Source organism: Octodon degus, unplaced genomic scaffold, assembly GCF_000260255.1.
Source record: "Octodon degus isolate 3935 unplaced genomic scaffold, OctDeg1.0 scaffold00012, whole genome shotgun sequence".
Lineage (NCBI taxonomy): Eukaryota > Metazoa > Chordata > Mammalia > Rodentia > Octodontidae > Octodon > Octodon degus.
The window spans coordinates 6,446,576-6,459,860 of record NW_004524588.1 but is presented as its reverse complement, the minus strand read 5'-3'; the positions used below and the strand labels follow the sequence as shown (position 1 = coordinate 6,459,860).

Here is a 13,285-nt window from a genome sequence, read left to right as displayed (position 1 = left end):
TTTATGTTGTTGGAAATGCCAAAATTTTCAAGTCGATTTTTGTACCAAATCTCATTTCTGACATCCAGACGCATCTACTGAACACCTTCAAGGCTGAGGTTGACCCAAAGATCCATGTTCAGAACTTAATTCCCAAAACATCATTTTCACTTTCATCTTGCTCTTTTCATATCCATCTATCATAATTGCATCTATTCAGTTGTGATCACTTTTGCTAAATTAAAAATACTGAAAAAGAGGACACTAAAACTCTTACTGTTTCACTCTTCTAGGATTCTAGTTACATACAATAAAACAGAAGGCTACTTTTACACATTAATTTCTCTTCCAAGATGTACTTTATTGAAATAACCTCCTTATTTATATCTTGACCTCACCAAAGAACAGAAAAGAGGAAAAATAAAATTTTAAAAAAGCAGTTAACTATGAATCAAAAACCATTGTGTGTAGGTATGTGTGGGTAATTGTGTACAGCTAATAATGTCAGGTGCTACTAAATTGTTTTTTGGGGTTCTTTTAGTGTAAGTAGATTCGGGGGGAAAGGTCTTTTTTTTTTCTTAGACACTAAAAACGTAGTTTCAGAATGAGAATGTTCTGTAAATACTTTATTAATTTCCCTAGGGGAAATTTTCCTTTTCAAAATACTGTTCGTTCCCTCAGTGTTACCATGAGTTTGTAACGTTTATGTCCTGGATACGTGAGCATGGTCATCTTTGACACCGTAGTACTGTCTTTTGCAGGGGTAGGAGCAAACTTCCTAAGCATTTAGGCCCTATCTGGAGAGCTTGTGGGTTGGAACAGTTTGTTCTTTGTCCTACTCAAAGAAACTAAGAATAACCTAGTGGGAAAAAGGCATAGTTGGGATACTTATGAGAGAGAACTCTCCTGATACTTGTGACTCATCATTTTCAATCTTTTAAAAAAGATGTATAAAATATAAACATTTTTCCCCAAATCAACACATATCTGTTGTCTTTAAAATAATAAGAGCTTGCAATTACTTAAGTAAAAGTCCTTTGTAAGCTATCTTAAAACTATACTGACATCAAACAAATTTATCTTTACAAAGGAAGTATATCTTTATGAAACATTTGTGAGGACATTTTTTTCCTCAATGAATATTAGGGTTTCCTGGAAGTCTTTTAGGACCAGATGGATACACAATATGTAAATGTCTATTTATTGAAGGTCAGATTTCTCTCAAAATGTGCCTGTTCATCTTATGTACATTCTTTGCTTGGTGCATGATCTTTGGATTAAACTAAAATGGAGCTAGAAAGTGAAACCTCATAGAAATGTTATGCAGTAGCCAGGGAAGGGCAAGAAGCCCGTGTATCTACTTTAAAAAAAAAGGCAGCATTGGCCAGGGTGAGACCCTTTTGGCCGCAGTGTGATCGTGTGACTGACTCAGACTAGCAACATGAAGCTGTGTCATGCAAGCTGTTCACACTGGTTTCTTGTAACATCCAGAAAGGTTCTTAACACCTTTTGAAGATGTCAACACTGTAGTTGCATTGTATTTCTTTTTAAAAATCCTTCTATTTGAGTTTAATCTTCCATAATCAGACGTGTTAGTTTAGAAAGAGGTGTGAAGTTAGTCTGGTTTATTGCTGTGTCCTAGAACACTGAAAACGTAAACCAGAAGCAGCTGCACTTAGAAAGAGGCTATTATGCTCCATAGAACACTCCATTGTGGACGTGTGGTCATTGGTGTGGTGGTGGAGTTGGTGGACAAGGAAGCATACCTGAATGTAAATCCCTTAATATGGTTATATTTTTATTTCTTTGAGGCAAATTCATATGCTACATGGTATAGGGCAGTGAAACACTGGTGCTGGGCTACTAAATGTAGCCATAGTAGTGTCTCATCTTGCTGATTTTCCTTTCCTTTCCTTTTCCTCTTCCTTACCTAATCCTTAACTTCTTCTCCCCCTTCTCCTTCTCCTCCTCCTTTCCTGTTCTGTCCTCTTCTCTCCTCTCTTTTCCTCCCCTCCCCTTCCTTCCTTCCTACCTCTCTCCTTCCCTTCCTTCCTTCTTTCTTTCTTTTCCCTCTTTTTCCTTCTCTTTTAACTTCTTATTTAAAAGGTTTCTTAAATACTTGAGGCACCAAAAAAAAAAAAAATTAAACTGAAATAAAGCTAGCTGCTTATTTCATCCTTATTTACCAGGGATGCCAAACATTTTCTTATTTTTAAATATTTATTTGGTACAGGGTCTCACTACATGGCTTGGGCTCAGAGTGATCCTGCTTTGTCAGCCTCCCCAGTGCTGGGACGACAGGCTTGCATGACCATGCCTGGTTTCAGTGGCTGGCTTGACACAGGGCTGGCACAGCATGTGATACTGGGGCTCAAACCCAGGTCTTCGTACTTGCCAGGCAGGCGCTTCTACGCTTAGACCACCCAGTTATCTCCTGGCCTGCCAAACACTTTCTAAAACACTTCACTGGAAGTTAGCACATCTGGTGCTTGGTCAATTCCACTTGTAATTAATCATGTGACTGACAGGTCACTTCTTTGCTTTTGGTCTCCATTTTCTCATTTGATTATTTAAGAGGTTTGTTCATGATAAATTTCAAGGACTCTCTCAGTGGAAAGGCCCAGTGAATGCCTCACCCATGTCCTTGCCCAGTGAATGTTTGTTTGTTTGGTCCCTATACTGTTCTAGGTACTGGGGACATAGGAGCAAACAAGGGAGAGAGAAGGCCCCCTTTTTTGTACTTGCGCCTACACTTTAATGAAAGCAGGTATATAGACAAAGCCATAGAGAATATTAGAGAGTGCCGAGTGACTTGGGAAATAATAGAGCTATGTGGGTAGAGAGTGCTGCTGGGGAAGGGATGCAACTGTAAAGAAATCAAAGAGAGTGCTATGCGGGGCAAAGCATTCCAGGAAAAAGAGGCTCAGTGGCCTCGAACTGGAAACCACCAAGGACGTGATTGCAAGCCCGAGTTTGGGGCTCAGAGCCGAGTCCCGTGGGGGTCATGCGGAAGGTTTCCTTGTGAGTCATTTGGGTCACGTGGGATGTTTTGAGCAGAAGAGCTGCAACCTCTGACTTTTATTTTAAAGGGTCACTGTAGTTGCTACACTGAGAAGGAGGTGAAGAGAAATGGGTGGGGTGGTAGAGCGGATGAGCAGAGGAACCTGTTAAGTAGGCTGGTGGCTTCTACCAAGCTAGTAACAACAACAACAACACAGAAGGAGTGGTTGGATTTTAGACATATTTTGGTGGTAGAATTAATAGGGTTTTCTCATGAGTTATACATGGGAAACAAGGGGGAGTTATGTATAATTCCATGGTGTTTTATCAAAAGAACCAGGAAGATAGAATTGCCAGTAACTATTTTGGGAAGTAAAAAATGTCATAAAAACAAACTTCAGGAAGATCAAGAATTCAGGTTTGGATAATTTTTGAGAGATAGTTCAGACATTTAATATATATTTGTTAATATATATTTAACAGATGTGCCAAGGAGGAAGTTAGTAATGATGGATTTAGAGGTCTGAGTAATGGGACTGGCAACGTAATTTGGTAGTCAGCATCCTTTATGTCACCAAGAGACAAGGCCCAGTGGTCTTTGCTGGCTTGAGTGCAGGCAGGAAAGAGCTCAAGGCTTGTGTCCCGGCACAGTTCACCATTGTGAAGTTGAGAGATGAGATGGCTCAGAAATGGATGCCAGGAAGGAGGAACCATGGAGGTAGTAGGCAATTCAGAGGAATGAGGAGTCCTGGGGCACCAAGAGGGAAGTATTCCCAACGCTGCTGTAAAGTTAAGCGGGCCAGTGACTGGGAAGGAACTGACCGCTGACTTGGAGGGAGGCAGGTCTCCACTCATAGCTTGGTGGTAGCTCCTCGCCGCTCTTGGCTGTAACAACCAAGTATCTAGATATTGTCTGTGAGGCCTGGCATCAGAAAGGTCCCCAGTTGGGGACCGGTACCCTAAAGAGAAGCATGATTGTCAAGGAAGATACAAAGCCCAGTAGAGTGTGTCAGGAGTGTGGTGCGGGCTCATGCACCTTTGCTGTGTCACCATCAGCTGCACAGGGGCAGGTGCAGGATAAGAAGTCCAGTAGGTGATCCTGGGTAAGGTGTTGCCAGATAACCACGTGAGGGGAGAAGAGATCAGCCAGGCAGACGTTGTGCTCGTTGATCATGAAGGTACACCGGTGGGACAAAAGTGAGGGAAGATGGGAGGAGGCCTGGGAGTCAGCCTGGTGACACTGAAGGGTCACTGGGGTTGGGGATCTAGAGAGTGACATCATGGGAAAGAATTTCAAACGTTACCTTCTCCCTGCTGGTGTCCAGGACGGAAGTCTCAGATGGAGGAGGTGCAGGATGAGCTCATCCACAGGCTGACGATCGGGCGGAGTGCCGCACAGAAGAAGTTCCAGGTGCCACGGCAGAACGTGCCAGTCATCAACATCACCTATGAGTCCACACCAGAGGACGTGAAGACCTGGCTGCAGTCAAAGGGCTTCAACCCCGTGTGAGTGTGTGTTGTCACCTTGGGTGTGCATGTGAGGAGCATGCCTTCTTTCTTGCTGGGTCACTGACATGTCACAGATACTTCTTAAGAATACCAGAGCCCAGACTGTATCGTGGACTTCTCTTCTGTACTCAGGAAGAGACTGCAGCTCTTCTTAGCTAAAGAGATCTGAAGATGCAGGAACAACTCATATGATTCCACTGTTTACTCTCTGGTAGGCTGTTTGTCATTGGTTCCTCAGGCAGCTATCAACAGTTGCAAGGCCTAGTAGCTCACCGCTTTTACCCTTAGCAAGTACACAAGGGTAGTTAGTCTTTTGTTTTTGTTTTTTTTTTCTTTTTTAATCTTTTATTTATTTATTTATTTATTTATTTATTTATTTATTTGGTAGGGGGTCTTGCTACACAGCACAGACTTGTAGCAATCCTCCCAGCTCAGCCTCTCCAGCCTTGGGATTATAGGTGTGTACCACCACGCCTGGACTCAGTGGCCGGCTCAGTGCACCTGGGCTTCCAGAGCTGGCTCAGCATGTGGTACCAGGGATCAAACCCAAGTCCTTGCGCTTGCCAGACAGGCGCTTGGACCACTGAGCTATCTTCCCAGCCCCAGTCTTAATGGGACTCCTTGGATCATGTAACATGGTACTGAAGCTTTTCTTCAAATAGGCTGCCTCAGGTCAATAAAAAGCAAGTAACATTGCTTATCATCGATAGGCAAAATAATCTCAGTAGAGCTTTTTCTTCAGTAAACCCATGATAATGGTGCTATTTGTATTCTGAGTCCATAAATGTTTTATGTGTATTTGGTACAGTGATCTATTTGAATTGTACATATTCTAGAAATCTTGACATAAATTCATTTACCCAGCATGATTTTATTTTATTTTATTTTTTATAGTACTAGGGATTGAACTCAGAACCTTGTACTTCCCAGGCAGGCACTGATGCCACTGAGCTACATCCCCGGCCCTACCCAGAATGATTTTAAAAAAGAGATACAAGGGTTAACCAGTTGCCAGACTACCAGAAAACTCTACCTTCCATAAAAGACCGTATTCAGGGAATCGATACTGAGCAATATTGGAATGCACTCCAGCTGTCTTCTGGTGCTTTATAATCAATGATCTTGTTAAAAAAGAAAAGAAAAAAGAAAAAAGAAAAGGAGCCTCAGAGCCAACTGTGGGATGGGCACTTGGTACTGCATTTGATGAGTGTTCCTGTTCATGGAGCACATGCAAAAAAAGGTTATGAACAAAGGCAGAACAACTGGTTTTGTTGGTTTTTTTTTTTTTCTAGGCATTATTTATAATGTTTTGGGGTTTTCCCCCGTTTTCTTTTTCAGGACGGTCAACAGTCTTGGCGTATTGAATGGTGCACAGCTTTTCTCTCTCAACAAAGATGAACTGAGGACAGTGTGTCCTGAGGGGGCCAGGGTGTTTAGCCAAATCACGGTGCAAAAAGCTGCTCTGGAGGTAGGAATCGGCAGCCTCAGGCAGTCCCGTCCTGGAGTAGGGGTGTGTTCCTGTAGGGACAACCATGCAGAAAGTTGTTACTGTCTGCGTTGGCCAATTTCCCTTTCTTCTAAAGATGAATTAAATTTGACTCAGCCTTTATCAGTTTGTCCCTGGAGACCTTCAGTGACCATCTAAAAGAAAGTTAATATGTTATAAGTGTTCCTGGCGTGGAGCCTCAGCACATACTTTGAGACATTTAATGAACATCATTTCGTAACTGCTGCCACATAACTTAAATTTTGACCAAATAAGGGAAGCTCCTATCTGAGTGAATGCTTTAAGAGGCCGTAATTCTTTTGCCTATTCTAATAGGTAGTTTGGAGATTTTAGAAAGCTATGAGTTATAAGGTTTAAAATCCTGGTTGTGTACCTAGTAATATCTCTAAGTAATCTCAGGGGAAATATTAGGGATCACTGAAAAACAGAGAACTCTGAATCCTTTGTCGTAGTTGTATGAATGCAGGAGAATATTGTTTGCAGATTAGATATCCTTAATCTTCTCCCAGCCTGCTTTCTTTCCCATAGGCAGATAAAGGTGGTATTTTCCAATTGGTACATCCCACAGCTATTAACAGTTGCATGAAAATTATACTTGGACTCAGATGAAAGGATGTAGGTTTTGGCATGCAATGGATACATAATTATCTCTAGCAGGTATATTATATAAATTCAATAGTGAGATAGGGTAGGCCAGTCTCATGCATATAACCCTGTAACCTTTCACAATCAAGAGAATTTATATTTCTGTTGGAAGTTTGTCCTACAAAGTTGATCTTGGGGATTTAATAGAAGGGTTTGATGATTGTTTCCTGTATGTTGAGTATGAATAAGGTTTCTCAAGAAATTTTTGTACCATTGTGCATCCTAATTTTGTTAGGAGTATGTAAATTACTTCTTAAAGGTGTACTACAGAGTTCCATATTCTTAATATTTCTGAATGGCTCCATTCCAGCTGAATTGTTCCTTCTTGTGAGCCACGTGTAATGGTCACTTGCTAGTTACTTCCTGTGCTCGCTTGCTGCCAGCTCTCTGTGTGCTTGGGGCAGAGGCTGGGTGCTGGAGGTGGTAGGTTCCTATGTTCCCACCTCACTTGTGCTGAGATCAGGCATATCTTCCTGATTTCTGACTGTGTTGCCTGGCACTTCTTTTTTCTTTTTTAATTTTTTTAAAAGACCTTTTATTCATTTATTTATTTGGTAGAGGGTCTCACAATGAAGCTTGGACTCATAGTGATCCTCTTGACTCAGTCTTCCCAGTGCTGAGATTACAGGCATGCACCACCACACCTGGTTTCAGTGGCTGGCACAGTGTGCCCAGTGTTTTGGGGCCAGCACAGCATGAGGTACCGGGGATTGAACACAGGTCCTTGTGCATCCCAAATAGGCACTTAGAATGCCAAGGTATCTCCCCATCTCTGCCTGGAATTTCTGTTGATGAGAGAATAAGGAAAAGGCTCACAAGGATGTGAGGGCTGGGACCCAAGAACAGCCAGTGTCATCAGAAGGTCAGAGATGTGTGAAGGGAAGTTTGGCTTTCTGAACCCACTCTCTCGCCTGATTTTTGTTTGTTTGTTTGTTTGTTTGGTGGTACCAGGGATTGAATTCAGGACCTTGAGCTTGCCCATGAAAACACTTATTCCACTGAGCTATCTCTCTGGCAGGCCTGGGTTTTTTTTTAATCCCACTAAAGGAAGATGAGGATCTCCCTTGATCTGAAAAGAGTTTGAAAAGTTACCATGTTGACTTATTTGTATGTGTGTGCTCTTTCAAGGAAACTAGAGCATTCCACATGTACTATTGGTCTTTTATAGAGTTCATATAGAAGGCATGGTGGTTGAGTTGCCTCAAGAAATTTTACAAAATGCTTAATTATTTGTTATCATAGATTGGTAAAGTCCAAAGCTTTACTTACATGAAGGGAAGGTGTTAGTTTTCCTGGAGAAATATTGGGAGAAAGCCACGACTGACTTTTACTCTGAGTCTTTTCATGATGCAACCCACTCTTGACACAGCCAGTAACCATCTTGTCTCCACCATGTTTGTTTTCTAGGACAGCAATGGCAGCTCGGAATTGCAAGAAATTATGCGAAGACGACAGGAAAAAATCAGTGCTGCGGCTAGTGACTCAGGAGTGGAATCTTTTGATGAAGGAAGCAGTCACTAATTTGTCCTGTATTTGTTTGTTTTTAAACTCCATTATTCTTGGCATTATTCTAACATGCTCTGTTTTAAGAAGCCTTGAAGAGGAGATCAAATTCGCTTTTCTTGGTATACATAATTTATCGCCATAAAATAATTCATTCCTGAGTAAGCAGGGGACTGGCTTCTGGGCCCATTACTTTTATTAAAGCTGAAAAAAAATCTCAGGCTGAATTTTTTGACCTTTGGAAATATTTTTTTCTGCTTTATTGAGATGAGGTTTCCTTTATTAATTATTTAATCCCATCTCATTGTATAAGTAGAAGCTGATTTTTTTTCTTTTTGAAGAGCAGTGAATTTATTCACTGCAGCAAAGCAAAGATACTGTCTATGAGTCAAAATGTCAACAGTTCCAGTTTTCTGTAACCATCGTGTCTGTCATTCAGCTCGCTTAGGCCAGTGTCTGCCTGCCTGGGTTTCTCCTCTGACACGCTGAATGATAGACTGATGTGAAGTTCTTAATGCCAACAGTTTTAAAACATTTGAATGCACTGTAAAGTACAGCTAGGGCTTGGAATGTGCAAACGTAAACCTATGATACACTCCCAGGACATTTTCTTTGTCATGGCTCTGTTGATTCCAATTCCTTGCATAGCTTGTATTTTGAGTTAGTTTCTATTCTGCCTACTACATATACTATATAGAGAAAGCACAAGTGGAAAGAGGTCACATGCACTCAGTCTGTCAAAGGACATAGCCCATGTAGGTGTGCACTACAGTATTTTGCTTAATGAAGGGCCTCAGTTATGAATATTGAGCTAAGTAGTTAAAAGGATATTGGGGCCATTTCATGTGTTTATCTGTGTCAAGTCTTTCTGGTAATTAGAAGCACTTAATTTACATGTACTTTAATCCTGTGAAAGAGTCTAGATAAAGAAAAGAAAGATACTTAACCTTCAGCAAATGTTATTTTTTGAAACACGATTTTTGTCATTAAATGTTATATTATTTCGCCTATATAAAGCAGATGTTATGTAAGAATGTTGTATATTTTAACATAAATCCATTTAGAGAGATTATCTAGATTCATTAATTTTTCATAGTGCCTTTTTCACATAAGTCAGTGGGAAAGTCTGCAATAAACAGTATTTGCTGTATGTTAATAAGTGGCTTTTGTCTCATTGATAAAAATGATGTCTCCTTTGCACACTGAAGCCTAGGATTGAATGCAATAGAAAAAAAAAATAGATGTCTGCTGGAAACTAAAACTATTCCTCAGTGGGTAGAAACTGTTCTAGAATACTTTCTTCAACTGTTTCTCCTCTTTAGGCCTCTCTTATTTCATCTTTTCCTGCTATCATCTACTCAGATTTGGTAACAGGAGTGAAAATTTATATAACCCATAAATTCCAATTGCTAAATACTTCTATAAAAGTGCTTTACTGCATCTCTACAATAACTTTGTGAGTTGTATATTTTTTTTATATCTTCTCTCTTTTTTTAAAAAATGTATTTGTTTGGTACAGGGTCTCCCTATGCAGCTTGGACTCATAGTGATCCTTCTGTTTTCAGCCTCCCCATTGCTGGGATTACAGGCACGAGCTACTATGTCCAGACTGTGTGGCTGGCGCAGCGGGGCTGGTGTAGCATGTGGTGCCGGGGATTGAACTGTGGTCCTTGCACTTGCCTAAGCTTGCCTAAGCAGACACTTTAGTCCGCTGAAGTATCTCACCAACCTCTTGAGTTATTTTTTGTAGATAAAAAGACATAGCTTCTTAGATTCTGAGATTCCCCAAATGAAGAAGCGTGTGGGTGTCTTTCATCTTCTATCTGCTCCACTCCATCACAGGACCCCTTGGATAAAGTAGCGAAACACTCAGATGTTAAGAGAGATTTGTTTTAGCTCTTTTACATTTCATAACACTGACATATATTTATAGCTAAGCCCTTATTCAAAATCTCTGACCACATAGGAATAAGACAAAGAAAATAAGATTAAAACATTAAGAGAAGCTGTGTACAAAGCAACATGTCTGACGGGAAGAGAGCTGATATCATTTATGTCTTCATGTTACTAAATCTCAAGAGAATGTATCAAAGCCATAGTACTTTCAGACAATAATCATCTCACTTAAGGAGGTGGGACCAAGAGAAGGAATTAATGGGATGTAGCTGTGTGTGTGGGGTCACTGGTTTGGACCTGGACATCTGGGGGGTTTTGTCAGAGGTACCTGAAAAATGTGGGTAAAGAAAGTTGGGGAAAGGACTGGCCAGATAGCTCAGCAGACTAAAGCACCTACTTCAGCAAAGTGCAGTGGCCTGGGTTTGATTGCTGGTGAGCCGTGCTGGCCCCATCCCTGGGGTGCACTGAGACGTTGATTGAGACTGAGCGTGGTGGTGCACACTTGTAATCCCAGCACTTGGGAGGCTGAAAACAGGAGGATCACTATGAGTCCGATCTACATAGTGAGACCCTGGAGACCTTGTACTACACACATTAAAGAAAGATGAAAAAAGAAAGAAAGGAAAGAAAGAAAGAAAGAAAGAAAGAGAAAGAAAAAAAGAAAGAAGAAAGAAAGAAAGAAAAAGAAAGAAAGAAAGAAAGAAAAAAGAAAGAAAGAAAAAAGAAAGAAGAAAGAAAGAAAGAAAGAAAGAAAGAAAGAAAAAAGAAAGAAAGAAGAAAGAAAGAAAGAAGAAAGAAAGGAAATTGGGAAACAAACCTATGAGAAAGCAGCACAGCTTAGCTGGTGCTCTCACCTCTGGAATTCAGGAAAGAACTGATGAATTTAGAAAATAGTTCTGACAAATCCATGATGCTGGGACGTGAGCTTCTGAGGCAGATACAGCAACCAGCTAGTGCTTGACTCTCTAACGGCACTGCTTGAGGCAGTGTGGAGATAAGCGACCCTAAGAGCCAACTCCTGGGGAGTATGTAGCAAAAACTGGATATTAGGTGATATTGGTAGGAACAGGGAGTAACGTGGGTGTGAAGACCCTCACCACACACCCCAGCCTTCTGTCTACCTGTAGCACATGCAGGGGACAGATTCTGTCAGGCCTCCACCTGGGAAAGGCCTCAGTCCCAAAGGTAAGAATAAATGGATAGATTGGAAACTGCAAGAATAACCAGTTACTAGCCCATTCCAATTTCTGATTCTTTAGCTTCTTCTGCCTACATCTTTGAAATTCCACGCAACAATGAAAATGAAAATTCTGTGATCTTTTCTAGCATGTTGTAATTATCCTTCTCTGTTATGCAGAAAAACATGTCGCTGTATTTAATATAAATGATTGGTTAAATAGGCAAAATGAGAATACTGGGATAGCATAGATGTGATGCTTGGAGCCACATCCACTGCTAGGGACAGGGAGCAGAGGGAAGGTTTGTGGTTATCAACATGTAGAAGCCTGGGAGGAGGATGCTAGGATGGGGGACAAGGACCTCAAGAGGAAGCTTGTGTAGAGGAAGGCTCCTGTACAGTTGGAACAGAGACCCTTGTGGAAGGGACTCTGGCTACTGACGTGGATCTCTGAGGGAGAGCACCGGTGTTCATTTTGAAGATGAAGGGGCAGAAGCTGGGAAGTGTGGTCACCTCCTGCTGCTGGCATCAGCTGTCCGTGCCAGAGTGAAGACCAGGGCCCTTTGGTGGTTTTAGGCCTTCTGATTATGCTATGCCTTTGCATGGCTTTATTCTTGTGTCAGTGTCCATTGAGTTTCTCAGAACTGTGAGATTAGTTTTGATGATATCTGGAATTTTTAAATCATTATTGCATGCTGCCTGCCTGCTTTCCTCTCTTCCTTCCACTTCTGCACCTTCTGCTGCTTCTTGTTGGAAGACTCCAGTTTCATACATATTGGGTTATTTGAAGTTTTCCCAAGCTCATGGGTGCTTTGGATCATTTCCATTTCTCTCTTCTGTTTGCTGGCCTCTTCTGAGCAACTTCTACTCTGCTTATAATCACTTGCATCATAATTTTCATCTCAGACATTATAATTTTTAATTTCTAAATTCTAACTTGTTTTCTAAGATATATCTTTTATATCTCTGCCTAACTTGCTCAACATCTTCTCTGATTTATTAAGCATAAGGAGTAGAGTTCAAATATCAGTCCTGAAAAGCAATTTTAGGAAAAGGGCAAAATAGAAAGGGCCAGAAATCTGTGTCCCTGGCATGGGCTAAATCTGTCAGATATAGCTGCTTATAACTCAAGCCTACTGAAAATTTGCAACTTCTTTTTCTTTTTTGATGTATTTAGTACAGGGTCTGTGGGTCTCACTGCACAGATCGGACTTGTAGTGAGCCTTCCTGTTTTTTAGCCTCCCAAGTGCTGGGATTACAGGCGTACACCACCACTCCCAGTCTCATTCTCTGTATCAGTGTGCCCTGGGGGGAGGGCTGGCATGACAGGCAATGGATGGAACCCCAGGCCCCTGCGACTGCCTAAACAGGTGCTTTCATCCGCTGAGCTATTTAGCTGGCCCAAGATTGCAAGTTTCAAGGAATGGTTGGATATAAATTTTGCATAGTAGCAATTAATTTTGCTCAGTAACCAAAATTAACAATCAAAATTCAGTTCTTACTGGAGCAGCTACAGCTCACAGCAGGTGTGTTTGTTTTCTTGGACCAGTACACACCAAGACACACATAGAAACAGGAGATGAAGGGCAAGAAGAGAAAGAAAACAAAGGTCCTGTAAACAGTGGTGTACCTACTAAAGACTAAAATAGCTAATGATACCTGTAGAGCTAAGACACGGAGAAAGTCAAGAAAACTATATATGGGTGTTATGGTTTGTGTGTAAATGTCTCCCTAAAGCCTCACATGGTCATAGAGATTTTATGGAGGTGGCTGAATCTATGGTGAGTGATTGATTCATGGTTTAATGGTGGGATTAAGTGTGCTAAGATTAGGGAGAGATCAATTGATCTATTGCTGGATCAATCCTCTGCTTGGATTGGTGCTGCCATACAACATAAGGTACAAGAAGAGGTGAGGCTTGTCTGTCTGTCTGTCTGTCTGTCTGTCTGTCTCTGTCTCTGTCTCACTGTCTCTGGTTCTGTCTCTCTGTGTCTGTCTGTCTGTTGTCTGTCTGTCTGTCTGTCTCTCTCTCTCTCTCTCTCTCTCTCTCTCTCTCTCTCTCTCTCTCT

General features: G+C 41.3%; 1 protein-coding gene across 3 annotated transcripts in view; it reads left to right on the top strand.

Annotated features, from left to right (window-relative positions):
* The window catches only part of Eps8 (epidermal growth factor receptor pathway substrate 8), a 106,584-nt gene extending 97,291 nt beyond the window's left edge, over window positions 1-9,293 (top strand). For all 3 annotated transcript variants that reach the window (XM_004626096.3, XM_023709542.1, XM_023709543.1), the window contains 3 exons: window positions 4,305-4,485; window positions 5,827-5,956; window positions 8,048-9,293. In XM_004626096.3, coding sequence (XP_004626153.1) covers window positions 4,305-4,485; window positions 5,827-5,956; window positions 8,048-8,161 — 425 coding nt within the window. In that variant the 3' untranslated portion in view covers window positions 8,162-9,293. The remainder of the gene's footprint in view (window positions 1-4,304; window positions 4,486-5,826; window positions 5,957-8,047) is intronic.
* The last annotated feature ends 3,992 nt before the right edge of the window (window positions 9,294-13,285 follow it).